Source organism: Dreissena polymorpha, chromosome 10, assembly GCF_020536995.1.
Source record: "Dreissena polymorpha isolate Duluth1 chromosome 10, UMN_Dpol_1.0, whole genome shotgun sequence".
Taxonomy (NCBI): domain Eukaryota; kingdom Metazoa; phylum Mollusca; class Bivalvia; order Myida; family Dreissenidae; genus Dreissena; species Dreissena polymorpha.
The window spans coordinates 79,751,290-79,775,929 of NC_068364.1; the positions used below are offsets into that span (position 1 = coordinate 79,751,290).

Below are 24,640 nucleotides of genomic sequence, written 5' to 3' on the forward strand. Positions count from 1 at the left end.
CAATATGTCCCCCAGTATAAACTGAGGGACATACAAATGTTATGACAAAAGGAAATCACTAAAACCCACCATAAGCATGCTCAGCTGATGTCAGCATAGAGTCAATGTTTTCAGAATATTTATTCTGATAATTTATTTACTTTACAATGAAAACATACCTAACATGTTTAAACATTTTACATGAAATAAACAGAAAGGGCTGTGAACACAACACACACAACATAAATCATAGTACTGACAGTACTGGTATGACGATGCTTTTGAAGAGGATGGATACAAAAGCATCAATTTAAGTTTATCTACATCACCACAATTGTGTATGTGGGCAGAGGTCCAGATAAGATGTGTATTTGCGTAAAATACGCATGCACAAAAAGAAAATACGCATGACCTAAAATTTTGTTGAGTAAAAAAACTCCTGGCTAAATTCGGATTACGCATCGTGTGCAATTTCAATGCGTATTAGCCGTTTATACATGCATATAAATTCATGTAAACATGACTGGTTCCTGTCATTGTGTCCACACTGGGAAAAACGTAGTGACATTACCATCTATGTGGTTCCCGACCTAATTTACTCCTCAGTTAGAACGGTATCATTTAATGTTGGCCCACGATAAAGGCCGATGTTGAAACAACGGGCTCCCCGCTGCACAATCCCCACGCAGAGTTGTCGTTTCATGCTCTCACATTCAACCTCTGACATCAAAAGAAAATCCTACCAGATTCGGTAGGATGTTGTTTTTTTAAGTATTATATTATGAAAAGGAGTATCATTTTATTTTATATTTTAAAAATAGTGTATAAGTTTAGGTTCATAATAATTAAATTAAATTACTTTAATTAAAAAAGTAAAAATTACTGTTTACAAATTTAAAAATAACCGTTGATACTGTAAGACGCCCACGTGGTTCGACTATTATGACTTAGTTGATAATAACGGCAGGGAGATTAGATCATTATATATATATATATATATATATATATATATATATATATATATATATATATGGGTCTTATTTTCAGGTTAAACATAAAACTCTCGTTTTAACAAAGGAAACAATTCTCCGGCAAATTCTTTTTCGGCATTGTTTTCTATGCCGTTGATACTGTTAGACGCGATTATTGTATCACGTGGCTCAGCTATCATCACGTGGTTTTGTATGATGGCAGGGATTTGATCCAGCTATGCAGGTTCCAGTCAAATTTCTGCGCGGAGGTTGCCCGCTGCATTGTTGAGAATCGATGTACGCTTATGGTAAAAACATTTGACATCACATTCGATGAAACCCGAATCGCCCAACGTCAAGCATATACATTTTTTATATCAGTTTATCTCTTGTGTGGCACTAAAGAAAAATCTTTTTCCTTCAAGCACTTTTTAAATGGCAGCCAAAATACACATATAATAAAAAAAAGTTTTACAGATACCACCCTCTTACCAGATAACGTGACTTAGCACATGTTTAACCCGTTAAGATATATTGAATCCGGTTCGCAATCAATGAATCCACTTGAATTATAATGAAATGCGAAAACTTGCTGCTTGCTTGTTTTTCATATGACTGTCACGATCTGTGCCGTCCTGACCGGCAGTCTCTGTCCCGAAAGCGCCTTTCATTTTGTGACGTATGCCGCAGCGTCTGCTTGTGTTTGTGTTTTATTGTCATGTATATAAAACAAAAACTAATGGCGAACCAGTTAAAAATGGTCGATTTAAGTCGACATCATCAGTAGTAACATCGGAAATAATATTACGCCATTTTATTGACAGTATATTAACAGATGTTATAAAATCGGTGCAGAGAAAGAAAACATGACGGAAATAAGGTCACAGACAAGACTATTTCTAATTGGAAAGTAAGTTTTCCGTGGCTCAAAATTGAAACGGACGGCGATGCACGTGTAAGAAATTGAACATAAATACTCCTTAAAATTATTGGATTTTGATTTTTACTCATCAATTAAAAATTTCGTGAGTGAAATACCCCTTGGCTGAAAAAATTATCTGGAGCTCTGTATGTGGGTACGAAAATTTTCGGTCTGAAAAAAAATTGGGACGAAAATTTTGGGTATAAAATTATGCCCAAAACAAATTGGGTACGAAAAAAAAGAGGGTAATTTGGGTACGAAAAAAAAAGTGGGTACGAAAAAAAAAATGGGTACGAAAGCAATTGGGTACCAAAAATTTGGGGTAGGAAAAAATGGGGGGGGGGTACAGGGAAGTAGTACCAGTGGGGAATTTGACCCATATAGAGAAACTGGGAGGCGGGATCAAATATTGCATGGTATATCTTTAAAAAGATATTTGACGTGTATTTTCTGTACCACTTATCTTAAAAAAAACGTTCTGTTATAGTAAAACGTTTGTGGGTTATAAAATTACTTTACTTAGCAGATATAATTCATAACTTGACATGCTCTTTAATTCCACCATGCTCTTTAATTTCACATGTATATCATAACAAACTTTATATTTTGTTGTTTCCTTTCCAAAGTTAATGATGTTTAAATATATTGAAATAAAATATTCATATAGTGCATAAATCTTATTTTGCAAAAAAAGTTACTTTACAATTGCTCAATATTTAAATATCAAATATCTTTCAAAGCATCCACAAAGTTTCAAGGTGTTTTGATTTGGAGTAGTAAAACCAATATGTTATGTATGCATATGTTCATGGCTATATGCATAGTGTTAAAGCACAAAATTAAACAGCCACACATGCCAAGTTTTGGTAGGTCAAACTGAATGTACCACTACATTGCAAAAATAACGCAGGTTTCATCAAGTGCAAAATCAAAGAGTTGAAGTTTTATAAAGTCCTCACATGATACATGATTGCATGTTTGTTAACTTGTTTTCATGTGTGTTTTTCCATTTTTAGCACTTACTCAATCATGCACTAACATGATCATATAATTTAAATTTCATGGCTCAGTATTACACATGTTGTTTTTCAATATTATTTAAAACGAAATAGTTAAAATGATATAAATATTATAAAATTATACATAACAATTTTTGATAACATGTTTGACTTTGATCTGGAATGTTTGCCAAAAAATTTTCTAATAAACTACTATTTTTTGGTGTTTATTCTTACATATTTTGTTAAATTCTAAAGGCACCCCAGATAGTACTGCTTATGTTAAACAAGAGGGCCTGAAAGGCCCAAAGTCGCTCACCTGAGATATCAAGATAGTATTGGGGAAATCTTCTGACCAAGTTTCACGAAGATCGGAAAATAAATGTGGCCTCTAGAGTTTAAATATGGTTTTACTTATAATAGCCATATAAGAAAAATGCCCCACCCCCTGGCAGCCAAGTTTTTCATCCAACCGGCATTATTTTTGAACTCGTCCAAGATATTATCGGGATTTATCTTCTGACCAAGTTTCATGAAGATTGGACAGTAAATGTGGCCTCTATAGAGTGTTAACAAGATTTTACTAAAGCCATATAAGGAAAAATGCCCCGCCCCTTGGAAGCCATTTTTTTCAAGCAAACATAATTATTTTCGAACTCATTCAAGATATCATTGAGACCAATCTTCTGACCAAATTTCATGAAGATTGGGCAATAAATGTGGCCTCTAGAGTGTTAACAAGGTTTTACTATAGCCATATATTGCCATATCAGGAAAAATGCCCTGCCCCTGGTGGCCTTGTTTTCAAAGCAACCAAAACCATTTTCGAACTCATCCAAGATATCATTGGGACAAATCTTCTGACCAAGTTTCATGATGACCGGAAAACAAATGTGACCTCTAGAGTGTTAACAAGATTTTACTAACAACTAACAAAGTTTTACTATAGCCATATAATAAAAATAGCCCCACCCCCGTGGTGGCCATGTTTTTCAACCAACCAGCATCATTTTTGAACTCCTCCAAGATATTATTAGGATGAATCTTCTGACCGAGTTCATGAAGATCGGACTATAAATGTGGCCTCTAGAGTGTTAACAAGATTTTACTAAAGCCTTATATAGCCATGTAAGGAAAAATGCCCCGCCACTTGGCAGCCATGTTTTTCAAGTAAACGTAACCATTTTCAAACTCATCCAAGATATCAGTGAGACAAATCTTCTGACCATATTTCATCAAGATTTGACAATAAATGTGGCCTCATCAAGATTTGACAATAAATGTGGCCTCTAGAGTGTTAAAAAGGTTTTACTCTATTTAGACATATAAGGAAAAATGCCCCGTCCCCTGGCGGCCATGTTTTTCAACCAACCGGCATCATTTGCGAACTTGTCCAAGATATCATTGGGATGAATCTTCTGACCAAGTTTCATGAAGATTGGACAATAAATGTGGCCTCTAGAGTGTTAACAAGATTTTACTATAGCCATATAGCCAAATAAGGAAAACTGCCCCGCCCCTTGGCAGCCATGTTTTTCAAGCAAAGGTTACCATTTTTGAACTCATCCAAGATATCAGTGGGACAAATCTTCTGAGCAAGTTTCATGAAGATTGGAAAATAAATCTGGCCTCTAGAGTGTTAACAAGGTTTTACTATAGCCAAATAAGGAAAAACACCCCGCCCCCTGGCAGCCATGTTTTTCAACCAACCGGGATCATTTTCGAATTCGTCCAAGATATTATTGGGATAAATCTTCTGACCAAGTTTCATGAAGATCGGACAATAAATGTGGCCTCTAGAGTGTTAACAAGATTTTACTATAGCCTTATATAGCCATATAAGGAAAAATGCCCCGCCACTTGGCAGCCATGTTTTTCAAGCAAACGTAACCATTTTCGAGCTTATCCAAGATATCATTGAGACCAATCTTCTGACCGAATTTCATTATGATTGGACAATAAATGTGGCCTCTAGAGAGTTAACAAGTAAAATGTTGACGCCACACAATGCACGATGGACGACGGACAAAAGGCGATCACAAAAGCTCACCATGAGCACGTAGCCCATCAGGCTCTAAGGCGCTCACCTGAAAGCCAAAGGATCTATACTATTCTGAAAAAAATGCAAGCTGATTCATGAAGATTATTTTGGACCAAAAAAAGTGACTTTTAACATGTTTTTTTTATATTTGACCTTGTGACCTAGTTTTTGAGCTCATATGACCCAGCTTCAATCTCTGGCAAAATTTCATTGGGACAAATGTTCTGACCAAGTTTCATGAAAATTGGCCAATAAATGTGGCTAATATAGTGTCAACAAGTTTTCACTGAAGCCATATAAGGACAACTGCCCCCCCCCCTTGGCGGCCATGTTTTTCAACAAACCATAATCATTTTCAAACTTACTCAAGCTATTGTTAGAACAAATGTTCAGATCAAGTTTCATAAAGATTGAATAATAAATGTGACTTCTAGAGTGTTAACAAGGTTTTGTAGTAAATAGCCATTTAAGGAAAAATGCCACGCCCCCTTGCGGTCATGTTTTTTAACTGATCTCAACCATTATTGAACTTAGCCCAGATATTATTAGTTCAAATATTCTGACCAAGTTTCATGAGCATTGGACCACAAATGTGACTTCTAGAGTGTTAACAATGTTTTACCATACAGTAAAGCCATATAAGGAAAACTGCCCCGCCCCATGGCGGCCATGTTTTTCATTCAACTGGAACCATTTTCGAACTCGTCCAAGATATTATTGGGACACATGTTTTGACCAAGTTTCATGAAGATTGGACTAAAAATGTGACTTCTAGAGTGTTAACAAGGTTTTACTATAGCCATATAAGGAAAACTGCCACGCCCCCTGGCAGCCATGTTTTTCAACCAACCATTTTCGAACTCGTCCAAGATATTATTGGCACACATGTTCTGACAAAGTTTCATTAAGATTGGACTAAAAATGTGACTTCTAGAGTGTTAACAAGGTTTGACTATAGCCATATAAGGAAAACTGCCTCGCCCCCATGGTGGTCATGTTTTTCAACAAACCGGAACCATTATCGAACTTGTCCAAGATATCTTTGGGACACATGTTCTGACAAAGTTTCATGAAGATCGGACAATAAATGTGACTTCAAGAGTGTTAACAAGGTTTTATTATAGCAAACTGCCACGCCCCCTGGCGGCCATGTTTTTCAATCAACCGGAACCATTTTCGAGCTCGTCCAAGATATTATTGGGACACATGTTCTGAGTAAGTTTCATGAAGATTGTACAATAAATGTGGCCTCTAGAGTGTTAACAAGGTAAATGTTGACGACGCACGACGGACAAAAGGAGATCATAATAGCTCACCATGAGCACGTTGTGCTCAGGTGAGCTAAAAAAACAACAACAAAGGAATAAGAACGAGTTTTAGATTTTGTCTCAAACATAAGCAAAACTACCAAGCTTTGACAAGTGTTAAACACCTGTACATGTACAAAATCAAAACCATAACAAAAATAAATACAAGAGAGAAACAAGAGCACCGCCTTGAGGGTGCAGACCGCTCATCTATTTTTAGCTCACCTGATTTCTCAGGTGAGCTTTTCTGACCGGTCTTTGTCGGTTGTCCGTTCGTCTGTCCATCCGTCCGTTAACATTTGCTTGTAAACACTCTAGAGGCCACATTTCTTGTCCCATCTTCATGAAACTTGGTAAGAAGCTTTGCCCCAATAAAATCTCTGCCGAGTTCGAAACAGGGTTGTGCCGGGTCAAAAACTAGGTCACTAGGTCAAAAAAAAGAAAAACCTTGTAAACACTGTAGAAGTCACATTTTATGTTCAATCTTCATGTAACTTTGTCAAAATGTTTGTCTTAATGATATCTTGATCGAGTTCAAAAGTGGTTCCCGTCTGTTGAAAACATGGCCGCCAGTGGGCGGGGCAGTTTTCCCTATTTGGCTACAGAGAAACCTTGTAATCACTCTAGAAGTCACAATTTTTGCCCAAATATCATGAAAGGTGGTCAAAACATTTATTTAATTGATATCTCAGACGAGTTCGAAAATGGTCCAGATTGGTGAAAAAACATGACCGCCAGTGGGCGGGGCATTTTTCTCTCTATGTACATAGTGGCAGTTTTCCCTATATGGCTATAGAGAAACCTAGTAAACACTCTAGAAGTCACAATTTTTGTCCAATCATCATTAAAGTTGGTCAAAACATTGCTTTTATTGATATCTTGGACGAGTTCTACAACGGTTCGGAATGGGGAAAAAACATGGCCGCCAGTGGGCGGGGCATTTTTCTCTATATGTATATAGTGAAAACGTTAACACTCTAGAAGTCACATTTCTTGCCCAATTTTCATGAAATTTGGTCATCTGACCACATTTGTTTCTTTGATACAAGAGTTCAGTTCAAAAATAGTTTCAGTCAAACCTTGTGATTGAACACTATGAAAGTCACATTTTTATGCCCCCCCTTCGAAGAAGAGGGGGTATATTGTTTTGCTCATGTCGGTCCGTATGTCTGTCCACCAGATGGTTTCCGAATGATAAGTCAAGAACGCTTAGGCCTAGGATCATGAAACTTCATAGGTACATTGATCATGACTCGCAGATGACCCCTATTGATTTTGAGGTCACTAGGTCAAAGGTCAAGGTCATGGTGACCCGAAAAAATAAAATGGTTTCTGGATGCTTACTCAAGAACGCTTATGCCTAGGATCATGAAACTTCATAGGTAAATTGATCGTGACTCACAGATGACCCCTATTGATTTTCAGGTCACTAGATCAAAGGTCAAGGTCACTGTGACCCGAAACAGTAAAATGGTTTCCGGATGAAAACTCAAGAACGCTTATGCCTAAGATCATGAAAGTTCATAGGTACATTGATCATAACTTGCAGATGACCCCTATTGATTTTCAGGTCACGAGGTCAAAGGTCACGGTGACCCGAAATAGAAAAATGGTTTCTGGATGATAACTCAAGAACGCTTATGCTTAGGATCATGAAACTTCATAGGTACATTGATCATGACTTGCAGATGACCCCTATTGATTTTCAGGTCACTAGGTCAAGGTCACGGTGACTCAACTTAAAACAAGAGCACCGCCTTGCGGGTGCAGACCGCTCATCTATTTTTCTTTTTAAAGGTGTAGGGACCTATTTCAATTTCAATCACAAAGGAGGGAGGGGTGGAGTGGAAAAGGGTGTAAATCGTGGGGGTCTGGTCATTTATTAAATGATCTTCCAAAAATGCAAAAAAATGCAAAAAAAAATATTATTTTTTTAGGTGGGGGGGATTCTTGGGTTGGATGGTTGGACAGTATTTCAAAAAAAAATTATAAAAATAAATATCTGTTTTTTACCATGTTTGAAAAAAACAAGAGATGTGTTTGTCAGAAACACAATACCCCTATTGCACCTCTTTGAATTTTTTTTTTTTTACCTTTGATCTTAATGGATGACCTTGACCATGAACTTCCACCACTCAAAATGTGCACCTTTATGAGAATGCCGCTTTGAAATTATTATTTTTTACCTTTAACCTTGAAGAATGACCTTTACCTTGAAGGATGACCTTGACCTTGAACTTCCACCACTCAAAATGTGCAGCCTCATGATAAGGCCGCTTTGATATTATTATTTTTTGACGTTTGACCTTGAAGGATGACCTTGACCTTGAAGAATGACCTTGACCTTGAACTTCCACCACTCAAAATGTGCAGCTTCATGAGAACGCTGCTTAGAATTATTTTATTTTATTTTACCTTTGACCTTGAAGGATGATCTTGAATGACCTTGACCTTGAACTTCCATCACTCAAAATGTGCAGCTTCATGATAACGCCACTTTGAATTTTTTTATATTTTTTTTAACCTTTGACCTTGAAGGATCCCTTGACCTTGAAGGATGATGTTGCCCTTGAACTTCCACCACTCAAAATTTGCAGCTACATGATAACGCCGCTTTGAATTTTTTTTTTACCTTTGACCTTGAAGGATGACCTTGACCTTGAAGAATGACCTTGACCTTGAACTTCCGCCACTCAAAATGTGCAGCTTCATGAGAACACAGATTTGAATTTTTTTTTATTTGACCTTTGACCTTGAAGGATGACCTTGACCTTGAAGGATGACCTTGAATTTCCACCACTCAAAATGTGCAGCTTCATGAGAACGCCGCTTTGAAATTTTCTTTTATTTTTTTTACCTTGACGGATGACCTTGACCTTGAACTTCCACCACTCAAAATGTGCAGCTTCATGAGATACACATGCATGCCAAATATCAAGTTGCTATCTTCAATATTAAAAAAGTTATGGCCAATATTAAAGTTTTCTGACGGACAAACGCCATATATTTGACATTTGACCTTCAAGGATGACCTTCACGTTCATCTTTCACCACTCTAAATGTTCAGCGCCATGAGATATATCAAGTTGCTATCTACAATATTGAAAAAGTTGGGGGGGGGGGGGGGAATTGGGGGGGGGGGCGTAGGGAATGGTTTGGGTGGAGTCTATTGTGGTATGTCAGGTAAGAGTTGTTTTGACAAAGTATCAATCAAATCTAATCATAAATAAAGAAGTTATGTCAATTTTAGCTAAATTTAATAATTTGACCTCGAGAGTCAAGGTCATTCAAAGGTCAAGGTAAATATCAACTTGCCAGGTACGGTACCCTCATGATAGCATGAAAGTATTTGAAGTTTGAAAGCAATAGCCTTGATACTTTAGTAGTCAGTGTTTTTTTTTTCACAAATAGGGGAATGGTGGTGGGGCCCGACCAAAGGGGAAAAACGCGTTGTTTTTTAGAAAAAGGGAAAAATAATAAAAAAATCACTCTTTTATATGTTATGATATTTATTATATGAATACACATGTTTATATGAATGTAATATTCACAGCTGAATTTCTCTGTCCTTTTTCTTAAATATATATATATATATATCAATGATTTTTTCAACACTAGTTTCAGACATTTCAGCCTTCATGCACAGTCTCAGTTTTCCTAGCCATATTGAGTCTAATCCGGATTTTTTAATCAATAAAATGGCAAATTTGAGCATTTTTTTCAATAAAATGGACCAAAGTGGAATGTTTTTATCAACAAATATTGACACAATATAGATACATCAGGCCTTTTCCTGACCATTTTGGGAAAAAAGGCAATTTATATGAAAAGTCCAGTTTTGGGAAAAAATAATTTAATATAACTCTCCATAATAATTCAAAAACATATTAATTTGTTATATACTTTGTTAGTTGCTTATGAAATAAATTTGAGATATATTAATCATTAGAGAGTTCTTTCTAAAAAAAAATAATATATATATATATTTATTTTTTTAACTTCTGGAGGGGATTTTTTCTACAAAATAGGGGGAAAATATACTCTTTTTTGAGGGGAATGAGGCCCATATTGCCATAAAAAAACACTGGAAGTTAAGTGGATCTATACACAAAATTTAACCATTCAAAGTTACTAAGTCAAAAAAGGGCATAATTACATAAACATGACAACCAGAGTTATGCAACTTGTCCTTTGCTGTCCCCTTATGATAGTTTGTGAGTGTTACAAGTCTGAAAGCAATATCTGTGATACTTTAGGGGTAAAGTGGACCAAAACACAAAACTTTACCAAATTTTCAATTTTCTAAGTATATGGGACCCATAATTCCGTCAAAATGCCAGTCAGACTTACATAACTTTGCCTGCACAGTCCCCTTATGATAGTAAGTAAGTGTTGCAAGTATGAAAGCAATAGCTTTGATACTTTAGGAATAAAGTGGACCTAAACACAAAACTTAACCAAATTTTAAATTTTCTATCTACAAAAAGGGCCCATAATTCCGTCAAAATGCCAGTCAGAGTTACATAACTTTGCCTGCACATTCGCATTATGATACATGTTGCAAGTAAGTGTTGCAAGTATGAAAGCAATAGAAAGAACATAGTGTTCCTAAACACAAAACTTAACCAAATTTTTAATTTTCTTATTATAAAAAGTGAAAATAATTCTTTAAAACATGCACGCCAGAGTTATCTAACTTTGCCTGCCCTGTCCCCTCATGATAGTAAGTAAGTGTACCAAGTATGAAAGTAAAAGCTTTGATACTTAAGAATAAAATGAACCTAAACACAAAACTTAATCAAAATTTTCAATTTTCTAAGTATAAAAAGGGCACATAATTCCCTCAAAATGCACGCCAGAGTTATCGAAATTTGCCTGCCCTGTCCCCTTATGATAGTTTAAGTAAGTGTACCAAGTTTGAATGCAATAGCATTGATACTTTATGACAAAAGTGGATCCAAATGCAAAACTTAACCGGACGCAGACGCCAAGGTGATGACAATAGCTCATAAATTTTTTTTCAAAAAAATAGATGAGCTAAAAAACAACATGCAGAACTCATGCCATCTCTCGCAGATACAGGGGTGAGTGGGGTATTCTTGTTGCAATGACAACACAATATACACAACAGCAGGTCACATGACCCCATATCTTGTGTCATATGACCACATCCAATACCGTACCTTTGTGCCCACCAGGCGGCTAATTTCGCCAAAATCACATTCGGGGTTTTCTTGTTTAACAATTTTTCGGAATTCCCGAGAAAATACAATGTATCCCCTGGTCTGGCTGCGTCTAACATCAGGGATTTGGAGTTTTCCCTAGAAATAAAGGATTGATTAATAAATCAATGGAATACTAGATCCCATAAACTGTCTACAATATAAAATGACAATCTGCAATCCAGAATCTGTGAAACAAAAATTAGATATTTTAAATATTTTAAAGGGCTGTACCAAACACACTTTCAACATAAGTTGTTTTTTTCTTGAAAGATAAACAATAAAGTATTTGAATAGTAAATTCAAGAAATTAGAAAAAATATTTTCAACGTTTGGTATAGTCCCCTTAAATATGAATGCTGACAATGAAAACTTGAGACACTAAAATAAGACATTTCTCTGCTTTAATCAAATAACACTACATTACAGGGACCAGTTCACAGAATGACCAATTCATCAATTTAAAACTTAATTTTCCCAGGTTCCAAAATCAACTAAGATTTTGATCTTATACATGTACTTGAACTCATTAGTAATGATACTTGAATTGTTATGTCAAAACATTTGTCATTTTGGTCATTTTGGTACCTCTGTCCACTAGCCCCTTTCAAGGGAAATACAATACAGACAAGAGGGCCAAGATGGCCCTAGTTCGCTCACCTGAAAGGAGTCGGTTCATTCAATCTTTATCAAATGTCAAACTTGACCTAGATATTGTCCAGACAAGCATCCTGGTCAAGTTTCATCATTATTTCATCTGCCAGTCATGATCAATGTTCCTATGAAGTTTCATGATCCTAGGCGAAAGCATTCTTGAGTTATCATCCTGAAACCATTTTTCTGAGTTGAGTCACCGTGACCTTGACAGCCTTTGTGTGAATACGTTTTTTGGCACTGTGACCTTGACCTTTGACCTAGTGACCTGATAATCAATAGGGGTCATCTGCGAACCTAGGCATAAGCGATCTTGAGTTATCATCCAGAAACCATTTTACTATTTCAGGTCACTGTGACCTTGACCTTTGACCTAGTGACCTCAAAATCAATAGGGGTCATCTGCGAATCATGATCAATGTACCTATGAAGTTTCATGATCCTAGGCCCAAGCGTTCTTGAGTTATCATCCGGAAACCACCTGGTGGACGGACTGACATGTGCAAAGCAATATACCCCCCCCTTCTTCGAAGGGGAGCATAAAAATATTAAGAACTTTTAAAGTTATTGCAGGATCCAGAAAAAAACACCATTATCAGCACTATTTCTAATCTATTTGTTGCCATAGCAACCACAATTTTTGACATAGGAACAAAATGAAATGACGGGCATAATGTCCATTATGCCATCTATCCATGTTCCAAGTTTCATGAAAAAATATTAAAAACTTTAAAAGTTATCGCAGGATCCAGAAAAAAACACCATTTTCAGCAGTATTTCTAGTTTATTTGTTGCCATAGCAACCACAATTTTTGACGTAGGAACAAAATGAAATGACGGGCATAATGTCCATATTGCCATCTATCCATGTTCCAAGTTTCATGAAAAATATTCAGAACTTTTAAAGTTATCGCAGGATCCAGATAAGTGTGAGGGATGGACAGAGACAAAACCATAAGTCCCCTCCGGTGAAACCAGTAGGGGACTAAAAAACACCTTCGCTATTTGCTCAAGACAAGAAGACTATGTTAGTTGTCCGTTTTTTAACCCATTTTTGGGACACGTGACCTTATTAATTTACAAACTGGAATGATTTGAACAATTTTTATAGAGGACTAGGCCACGACTTTTTTTTTTATTGGTTTACAAAAATTATTTTGAAAATGGTCCATCGGGCGGTCGAAAAAAAAAAAAAAAAAAAAAAACATCATTGGAAAAAAAAGTTAATGCTAACATCAGAACAAAGACAACATATCTTTTATAACCTTAACACAGAGACAAAAAATCAAATTATGCAATGAAACACATCTATATCTTCAAATGAAATGAGTCACCTAAAAGCACCTTTTGTAACATCAGGCAATTTTAAACACTCCATTAAATGACATGCGTTCTTCTCCCATTAAAACGAAAAACCGCGCTTCATTTCCGTAATTCGATGCGCACCATTACGCAATGCGATGCCCGTTGCATAAATCTTATATAAGATAAACTACTCATACACAAAGTTTGTGTTTGCTCTTATTGGACTTATGACATCGTCCATGAAAAAAAATCGAGGTAGATCGATCCCCGCGTCGTCGCGGTAATGTTTGTTAAAGTTGTTGTTGTCGTGAAAACTCGTTGATTTACAACGCAACACGTCTTTTTTAAACTGACGCGAATTAATACAATCATATTTGTCAACTTGGCTTTTGCTTTATTTTGATAATTTAAGGTAGTGCACCTCTAATGATTTCCCGCGATTTCTTCGAAGGTTGAAGAGCCTACTATTAGGTGCCGTAGCCTAGTGGTTAAGGCGATAGACTAGAAATCTTTTGGGATATTCCCGCGCAGGTTCGAATCCTGCCGACGACGTATACTTTTTTGCGACGCGTTTGATTTATTTTCTAACGTAATTTGATTTAATATGGCATATAAGCTATATTTATTGTTAAATATGTTGCAATTTTTATGCACATTTTTCAATTATTAAAATTAAAACAACGTTATGGCGAAATTGGGTGATTTACTGTTGAAAATACGAACCATGCATGTTGCATTTTTATTTTTATTTCAAAAAGTAAACGGTAAATCTGTCTAGTTCTTGGTATTTTTGCTGTATATAGTGTTTCTATAAAAACTAAGTTTAAAATATGACTTAAATGATACTATTTTGAATTTTATGACACTTTGTTTTTAACCGACCCAATTTTTACTTGGCTGAAATCACTTACATTTCATGGTGCTCTTCCATAGATAAAAATTTGTAAAAAATAAATGTCTGTAAAAGAATACTTATTTCATCTTGTTTAAACTTTAAACACCTTTACAGCATCTGTACACACCAACTGCATGCCCATATTTGGAAATTTGAATGAATTATGGAACTTTTATATACCCCAGGGGTGAAAATAAACTGGACAAAAGCCGAGCGTGGGGGTGGTTTTGAAAAAATCGGTATATTTTTTTTTAAAGCATGGAAAGCCTACCTACAAATTTGCATGTAGTTCAGTGAAATGATGCTGATTAAGAAAATAATTAATTAGATTATATTTGGATATGTGCCCATTAGAGGTGCACTACCTTAATCCAAAGTTTAATGTTAGCAAGTGTTTTTACTGGAATTGTAAACAAGGAGCCAGTTAAAGTCTTCTGAAAATGTGCAGTCTGTGTGAATTGACAGTTTGACGTCATCAAAGGAAAGCCGCTTGCTGTCTGAAGCAATAAAGCGACGAATTTCGCGCCGACAAAATTGGCTTCCTTTGTCTAGCAATCAACATGCCGAACCAATCGTGCGTTTGTTTCTCAATTGCAATCCTCCAATTTAATAATAGCACGTGCATAGCTCCGCCTTCGAATCTTTTGCAGAGAACGGAGGCGGAGTTTAACGGTTAATTGAGCTAGTATTTTTAATACGCAAGTTGAGTTCCGATTTGCCGAAATTTCTCGGCCCTAAGCATTAAAACGACAAATACATTTATCAATGATTTTCCGAGATATACCGATTTGTTCCGATTTCCAAACTTTCTGTACAGTTCCTATAAACTATGGCGGACGTGTGTACAAAATTCCTAAACACATATATCGTAAATAATGGCAGTGTTTTATTGGATTATTTATACTAATTATCAAATTGCAAGGTAATACTTTTTTATCTACTATAATATCGGGTATGTTTAATATAATAAACATGTTAAACAATATAGTTGCGTCACAGACTCGGAAATAAATTTTGATGCGGTCGACATTTTACTGACGCTGATTTTCCTATTGTCTGTAATTAAATAAATTTTGAGAAGTGCCCATAAAAGGACTGGTACATACTGTGTCACATTGAAAAATATCCCGATCTCTGTAATATATGTGAACCAATCGTTGATTGTACTTACTTGATTTTATTCGCAACCGTACTCAAACCGGGTCGTTTTTTTTTTTCTCGTTTCGCTCGTTTTTTAGTGCGGTCGGGAATAAAATATATAAAAAAAAGACGATTTTCCGATTTTATTTTTTTTCCCATTTTCCAAAAATTAGGGTCGGCGGTTTTGTAAACCAAGAAATATAAAAGTCGTGGCCCTACCTAATCAGCAATTTTGTTTGTCCTATTGGGAAAAGTACCCGTACTGGTCCAATTGGGAAAAATTGAGTCGTGAAAACCTCAAAATTGGGGAAAATTGAGTCGTGAAAACCTTGAAATTGGGAAAATGCGCCATGAAATCTTCAAAATGGGAAATAAGTGTATTTGATTTTTTTGCTAACAAATACCTTAAAATTGAGAATAACTGATGTCAAGTTATTAATATTATATTTACTAAGGTTCTAGCCATAGAGCTGCATAAGTAAATTAATTAAAGTTCATTAAAAAAAAATATTTAACCTTCATTTGGGAAATATGTAATTTTTCCCAGATTGGGAAAATGCAGTTTTCCGGTACTTTACAAAGAAGGAAAAAAATCGCTGCTAACGAATACTCCCATTAAGTTTTGGCACATTATGCCCTGCCATTGAGATGTTGTTTTAAAAAAAGATGTCAATTACACTGACACACGAATGGTCTGCAGGCATCACAATATCCCCTGAGCAAAACATGAGCTAAAATAGCTACTTTAAGAGAAAAACAGGAAAATTGTCCCCTTGAATTTAGAGCATTCTACAAAAGCTGACAACAACAGCTCAACATTTTATTTCCTAGAAACATATAGATTATAAGAACTTTGACCAACTTCAGCTGCTGATCCCAGATTTAATGATTACATATTATTAAATAAATGAGCTAGAAGGGTACAGCTGTAAAGTATGATGACAGCAATTACGCTGAAAAGATTACTTGACTTTTCCTGTTTGTCTACCTTCACTTATTATGATTGTTCATAAACTTCTGTGGCAACTTTGTACAAAACCAAAGGGGCAGGCCATAGGCAGCACCAAAGTAACCTTTAACACTGGAACAACAATTGGGATATTGATTATCTTTTGCAGCGACTTAATGCAATGGATACATCTGTACAGGATAAGTAGAGTACATGTGTATGATCAAAGAAAAATATATAAGAAACATCAATCTTTACTGCAAATTATAATCATGTTTACTATTATATCAATAACAAGAGCTTGCTTTCTTTCCTTAGACTGATTTCTGACAGAAGAAGAATCATCAGCTAGAATGATTTTATCAGAAGCATACAAAGTGTAGAACCAGAGATTGATTTCCCTTTTGAAAAAGTACCTGTACTGCACCAATTAGGAAACATTTGCGCAAAAAACTATGATTTTGGGGAATCAAGGATTTTGGAAAGAAACTTTGCCTCCTTTTGGTCATTACTCTGATGACAATTGTGATTTTTTTCTCCATTGGAAATGTGCCATTTACAGATGCTTTATAAAGAAAGAAGAAAATCACTGTGAACATCACTGTCACCATGGAGAGCAAGCTGGTTGCATCACGATGATCCGCATCAGTTACTATGGTAACTTATGTACCTGATACTCAGTGGTGACCATAGAAGTGGCAGTTGATGAGGTAGGGATCATCACTCTCATCCGCTTGGATGGGGGTTGCTGGCCATGTGTAGAAGCTGAATCATTCATCGTCTATAATCATACAAGTCAGCAAAGTTTATGCAAGTTGTTAAGACATTTCCTGAGTATGTCATACATTTCTTAATTTTACAGATTTGAACAACAGGAACTAAACTTAGGCTCTAAAATGTTAAAGTAAAACAAGAGGAGTCTTTGTTTGGACAAAAAACTGTGTATATCTTAATTATATTAATATCTGTTACACTAAATATCAAAGCTCTATACTTTTGTATTGCTCAGTAGAATTTTCAAGTCATTAATTTTAAAAGGATTTAAAATCAAGATGTGTTTGTCAAACTTTGTGAAACACTATGCCCACCAGTAGGTATCCTGGCTTACTTATGATTACTGGCACTCAAAATTTGCAGCTCCATGAGTTACACATGCATGCCATATACCAAGTTGCCCAGTTTCTATGTTCAATAAAGCAAAAGTGTACATTAAATGAGCGATTTTGACCCATATCTTTGACCTTTGACCTTGAAGGATGACCTTGACCTTTCGCCACTCAAAATGTACAGCTCCATGAGATACACATGCATGCCAAATATGAAGTTGCTATCCTCAATAGTGCAAATATGAAGTTGCTATCTTCAATATTGCAGATTTTGACCCATATATTTGACCTTTGACCTTAAAGGATGACCTTGACTTTGCACCACTCAAAATGTGCAGCTCTATGAGGTACACATGCATGCCAAATAACAAGTTGCCAAGTTGCTATGTTCAATATTGCAAAAGTGTACATTAAATGAGCCATTTTGACCCATATATTTGACCTTTGACCTTGAAGGATGACCTTGACCTTGACTTTTCACCACTCTGACTCAAAATGTGCAGCTCCATGAGATACACATGCATGCCAAATATCAAGTAGCTATCTTCAATATTGAAAAAGTTATGGCAAATGTTAAAGTTTGACGCAAACAAACAAACAAACACACAAACAAACAAACCAACAGACAGGGCAGAAACAATATGTCCCCCAATATATACCCGGGACATTAAAAAGTCTTCCCAATAAAAGGGTTGTTTGTAAAAGTTAAAACACGCATGCCCCCAAATGGGCTTTCACTTGTAGTGGCAGCCATTGTGTGAATACGTTAGAAACCATTTTACTGCTTCAGGTCACTGTGACCTTCAACTATAACCTAGTGACCTGAAAATCAATAGGGGTCATCTGCCAGTCATGATCAATATACCTATGAAGTTTCATAATCCTAGGCCTAAGCATTCTTGAGTTATCATCCCAAAATTTTACTGTTTCAAGTTACTGTGACCTTGACCTTTGACCTAGTGATAGTGGCAGCCATAGTGTGAATACATTAGAAACCATTTTACTGCTTCAGGTCACTGTGACCTTTGACCTAGTGACCTGAAAATCAATAGGGGTCATCTGCCAGTCATGATCAATGTACCTATGAATTTTCATGATCCTAGGCATAAGCATTATTGAGTTATCGCCCAGAAATTTTACTGTTTCAAGTCACTGCAACCTTGACCTTTGACCCAGTGACCTGAAAATCAATAGGGGTCATCTGCCACTCATGATCAATGTACCTATGAAGTTTCAAGATCCTAGGCGTAAGTGTTCTTGAGTTATCATCCAGAAACCAAACTGGTGGACGGACCGACCGTCAGACAGACAGACTGACATGAGCTAAACAATATACCCCCTCTTCTTTGAAGGAAGGCATAAAAATATGAAGAACTTTTAGAGTTATCGCAAGATCCAGACAAGTGTGACGGACAGACAGACTGACAGACAGAGCGCATACCACTGAAACCAGTAGGGGACAATAAAAACATGTGTTAAGTTGCAATTGAATACCTGTGGTAGAATCAGAGTATAGTATTTAGTGGTTCCTTCACCTGATTTAAAAAAAGGGCCATAATTCTGCTAAATTAAAGTTCAGAGTTATGAAACTTCGTAGTGACCCCACACAATGACCCTGAACACATATTTTAAGTTCCAAATGTATAATTATGTAGTAGCAAAAATCATATGTAGATGTTGAATGTTTTTTTACCTAAGCATTTTGCATACGCTTACAGAAGAAAAGCCTGAATTATTTAAAAAATGACCAAGCCAAAATTTAGAACGGCTATTTACTCTTAAATTATGTCAGCTTGCAAATGTAAATATTTAAACAAAAGAGCCAAAATTCACCTTTTTGAACTCAACCAACATATCATTAAGACAACCACTTTGACAAAGTTACATGAAGATTGGACATGAAATGTGACTTCTACACTGTATTATGAAAACATTAATAGTCAAAGGGGAGTAACTGGTAAACTTAAATGCAATATTTAGAAGAGTTGTCACCTATGTTACATGACCTTAATTCATGATTCAAGCCTTTTTTACTATTTAAATATAAGGAAAACTGCCCATTCCCCCTGGCAACCAATTTTTTCAACAGAGCGGAACCATTTTCGAACTTAACTCACGTATCTAGGAAACAAAAGTTCTGACCAAATTTCATGAAGATTGGACCAAAAATGTGACTTCTACAGTGTTCACATGTTATCACTATATACATATAGAGATAAAAAGCCCCCCCCCCCCCAATGGCGACCATGTTTTTTCGACGATCTGGACCATTTTCGAACTCGTCAGAGATATCAATAAAACCAATGTTTTGACCAACTTTCATGATTATTGGACAAAAATTGTGACTTCTAGAGTGTTTACAAGGATTCTCTTAATAGCCAAATAGAGAAAACTGCCACTATATACATATAGAGAAAAATGCCTTGCCCACTGGCGGCCATGTTTTTTCACCGATCTGGACCATTTTCAAACTTGTCCAAGATATCAATTAAATCAATGTTTTGACCACCTTTCATGATGATTGGGCAAAAAAATTCTAGTGTTAACAAGGTTTCTCTATAGCCAAATAAGGAAAACTGCCCCGCCCACTGGCGGCCATGTTTTTCAACAGACCGGAACCACTTTTGAACTCAATCAAGATATCATTAAGACAAACATTTATACAAAGTTACATGAAGGTTGAACATAAAATGTGACTTCTACAGTGTTTACAAGGTTTTTCTTTTTTTTGACCTGGTGACCTAGTTTTTGACCCGGCACAACCCAGTTTTGAACTCGGCCGAGATTTTATTAGGGCAAAGCTTCTGACCAAGTTTCATTAAGATGGGACACCAAATGTGGCCTCTAGTGTTTACGAGCAAATGTTAACGAACGGACGGACGTACGACGGACAAAGACCGGTCAGAAAAGCTCACCTGAGCAATCATAACTTGACAGCCAGCTGGGGGGGGGGGGGGCCGGGCCCCTGGGCCCAGTGCCTGGGTAGGGGCCTGAGCTTGATACTAAAACGCATATATAATTTGTATGCATGACTGTGAAAACACCACATTGATTAACTGTTACCTTTCTCTCGAGTTATATATTTAGCACATTTCATAATAGAATAAGGTCGGGTAATATTGTCCGGTAGTATTTATCGAACACATTTAAATTATTGTTATTTCTATTACGTATTTGATAAAAATAACGTCATTTATGATGACATCATACATCTAACATTTTTTCGAAGAGCGACTTCTACCGGTTCCATTCAGCGCTTTTTGTTTTCAGACAATGAAAATCACACCTTATCTTATTGTGAGAGCTTTATCAACATCTGTAAGGTAGGTACCAAATCATTGTTAGTCATAAAACACCTGTTTAATGCTATAAAGTGCTGAAATAGTTAGAAATGATAGGTTGTATCCTTAATATAATGATTGTTAATCGTTAATGCCAAAAAAATCACTGTTGTCTGTTTACTTGAATGGTCGAAAATTGCCACTCAGAATTGTCAATTGCGGGAAATATCGTCCATGCTGAAGTAAGTATACCCCAACAGGGCCGACTATATATTGCCTCTTGTATTTTGCAGAATCATGGCAAGCAACTACAAGCATCAAACAAGATGTGTTTGTGAAACATGTTACTTTTTTTTATCTTTGACATTGAAGGATGACCTTGACCTTTCACCACTCAAAATGTGCGGCCCCATGAGATACACATGCATGCCAAATATCAAGTTGGTATCTTCAATATTGCCAAAGTATTCATGAAATGAGTGCTTATGGTCACATATACTTGACCTCTGACCTTGACCTTTCACCACTCAAAATGTGCGGTTCCATGAGATGCACATGCATGCCAAATATCAAGTTGCTATCTTCAATAATGCAAAAGTATTCATAAAATGAGCGATTTTGGCCACATATATCTGACCTCTGACCTTGAAGGATGACCTTGACCTTTCACCACTTAAAATGTGCAGCTCCATGAGATACACATGCATGCCAAATATCTAGTTGCTATCTTGAATATTGAAAAAGTTATTGCAAATGTTAAAGTTGGAGCAAACAGACCAACGTACAGACTAACAGACAGGGCAAAAGCAATATGTCCCCCACTATAGTGGGTGGGGGACATAAAAAGCGACAAACATATTTAGATGCCAATTAAAAACTTGCTATAACTATGGCAAAGAGTGGCGCTTTTTCGAAGCAGAAGGCAGTCAAAATATTCGGGATCCCTAAATCCACTCTAACGGACAAACTTGCAGGTCGAACACCAGAGCATAGAGCAAGACCTCGCCCTTCCTGACAGCAGCCGAAGAAAATGCATTGGTTAAGTACTGTACAGGGAAGGCATCCATCGGTTATCCAGTAACACGCAATAAACTTTGCCCTGAGGTAAAAACAATCCTTGTGATGGTCGCGCAAACCCCTTTCGAAACAATACCCAAGGTAGAGATTGGTTTAATGCATTTAAAAGTCGGCACACTGAATAAACTGAAAGAACCCCTATGAAGCTTGGAAATCAATGAACTGAATGCATGCCCGGGTTGTCATCCGTCGGTGAGTGGATTCGCTCTAATTCCTGTTGATCCGCACGACATATTACCTGCACAGGGGACGCAATAACCTAAGAGATACCCGCAGAGCAAGTTTGCAACTACACATTCCTCTGCAAAAGATGCATGTAACTGAATCGTCCATTGTAAGGGAGTTCAGGGGGGTAAAGATATTTCATTTAGATGTATTAAAGACAGTAATTTTCATGTAGGGCTATTTTTAACGAGCACAACAGTACATACCTCATGAAAATCGACCAACAACTCTCTGAGTTGCGGGATTTTAAGAACATTAGGGGTACGCATATTTTGGTGAAAAAAAGACCCATGTCTTCATTAACACAATCACATATGCTTCCATTATGGCACCAAAATAGACAAAACACACATAATTTATGCTGTATTGGTCCAAATTTTACTTTAAAACCCATCTTAATATTTAAAGGCCCTATAAAGGTGACAAATCCAATTACTGTTAACGTATAGAAATTCGTCTGTATGAAATTTCGTGGTTTAATAAAAAACAAACTAATTCGTTGACACATAATTTCGTTGATTGCAAATTAAAAAAAACAACTTATCGTTGAAACGTAATTTTGTGGATTTCTAATTTTTGGGAAAGACTGACCGTCATAATAATTAAACTGTTATTAAAACAACCAGAGTTATAACGAGGCATAATCTGCTAATCTGTGTTGTCAGCAAGACTTGAGGTTAATGTGCACTGAAGCATTAAAGTGTTGCTGCTAATTGTCGATAAGAGCGATAAAGCGGCGCACTGGTGGGGCCCCGCTCGCGTATTGCAATCAATGTTGTTTTGACAATATTTGCAATTCACGGCGCAATCGGTACCCTAGTAGTAATAATTGAGTAATAAGGTCCCCAAAATACATGTGTGAAAAACGTTAAGTCTCTTAACTAAAATTGGCACGAATTGACATATGTGAGAAATCTGCAAACTGTTGACGATGATGAATACAAAAGAAAAACTCATAGATATAGTGTAATGTGACCTACTGAAGTTAAGTAAATATTACAAAAACAAATATCTCTGATAACAGACAACAAAAGAAAATGTCCGAAATGGCATTAGGAATGTATAAATAATCGTTGGTACTTGAATTCGTGGTACAGCAGACCAACGAAATCCACGAACATTCACACCACACGAAATTTAATGGTTTTACAGTATTATGCATATAAACTGATCTAATTTTTACCGGATTTCAGTTACTCTTGCATAGGAAATGCTAACAACACAGCTTAAGTGCAACGTTGTCAAGGGTTATGGAAGATTTACCCATTTCATTATTGGAATAAATGTTTACAACTTTGCAACTAACGTGATGTGTAGCCCCAAAGCGGTGACATATGCTAAAAATAGCCAAAATAACATTCAATTTTAATTCTATTTGAAACAACTTTTTTACCAGCAGAAAGTAACTAACTAGATCACTACAAACGTTTTAACCATTTAGAAGAGACCTACATTGTGAGTGATACCGGAAAACGTTGAAAATCAACGATATAATAAAATAAATAATATTTTTGGTGACCTGAGTCACTTTCACTTTCCCGAGTAAACAGCGATGTAAATAAACTGATTGTTTGTAAACACGATTGACTTGGAGGACCCTGTATTTTGAGCTCAAAACAAGTTGTATTGCTCATATTTTTATGGTAATGCCCAATAGCATAAATATACTGTTTCTTGATAACCTTTATAAATAAAATGTGGAAAAAATATTTTAAAATCGGTAAATGATTACAGATCATCACCTTTATAGAGCCTTTAAAAGTTATATCAGTGCTCACGCTGCTGCCAGACATTATCGCCAATGGCGATTATTTAATCCAACTGGCTATTATTTCTTAAAATTGTCTAGAAAAAATGGCGATTATTTAATCCGCTTACATCAAAAATAAATTTGCCTCTACAAGTTTTCCGGCGATATGAAACGCCTGTAAATCGGACCATCATACAGGAAAAATCGATAACGCGATTACCCATGTACACAATCAACCCTGTGTATTGTCAGACGCGCGTCAATATCTTCCGTGACATCACCTAGAGCGTTTTTCTAAATCAGTGTCCGACAGAAGTGATATATTTCGGGAAAAAAACGTCTTTAATCTACCAGTTCTTAACAAATTATCGGTAACTGTTAGATTTTCGTTATTTTTTCGCCAATTATTATTTAAGTGTCATTATTGAAAATCACCGCAAATAATGTCGGCTGGTTTACTTTTTCACACCATTTTTTTCTGAAATTAGATTACGTTGAACATTTCTTGACTAAATTATTGTTTAATCGACATCAACTTATTATCACCGTCATTACCGCTATCTCTCGTCTGCTTCAATATTTCTTGATGTGTGATAATGATTTCAATTTTTTTGTAATTATTTTGTTAATACGTTGCTCAAATGATACCGTAATTGCTTTAGTCAGCGGGCGCTAATTGTCGTCTGCTTTAATTATTATAAAGAAGCCGATTTTGTTATTTTTCTATAATGTGAATTTTGTCGCTCAAAATACTAATTAGCATTAAAAACATTTGACACTTCTCAAAGGTTTTAAGTAAACTTGAGTTTTGCAATGTT

At 36.1% G+C, this 24,640-nt stretch overlaps 1 protein-coding gene across 2 annotated transcripts in view; it reads right to left on the reverse strand.

Moving 5' to 3' along the window:
- The window catches only part of LOC127847006 (probable serine/threonine-protein kinase tsuA), a 72,679-nt gene that overhangs the window by 15,229 nt on the left and 32,810 nt on the right, over positions 1–24,640 (reverse strand). For both annotated transcript variants that reach the window (XM_052378489.1, XM_052378488.1), the window contains exons 2-3: positions 17,054–17,164; positions 11,402–11,539 (exon numbers count right to left, since the gene is read on the reverse strand). In XM_052378489.1, the coding sequence (XP_052234449.1) occupies positions 11,402–11,539; positions 17,054–17,161 (246 nt within the window). In that variant the 5' untranslated portion in view covers positions 17,162–17,164. The remainder of the gene's footprint in view (positions 1–11,401; positions 11,540–17,053; positions 17,165–24,640) is intronic.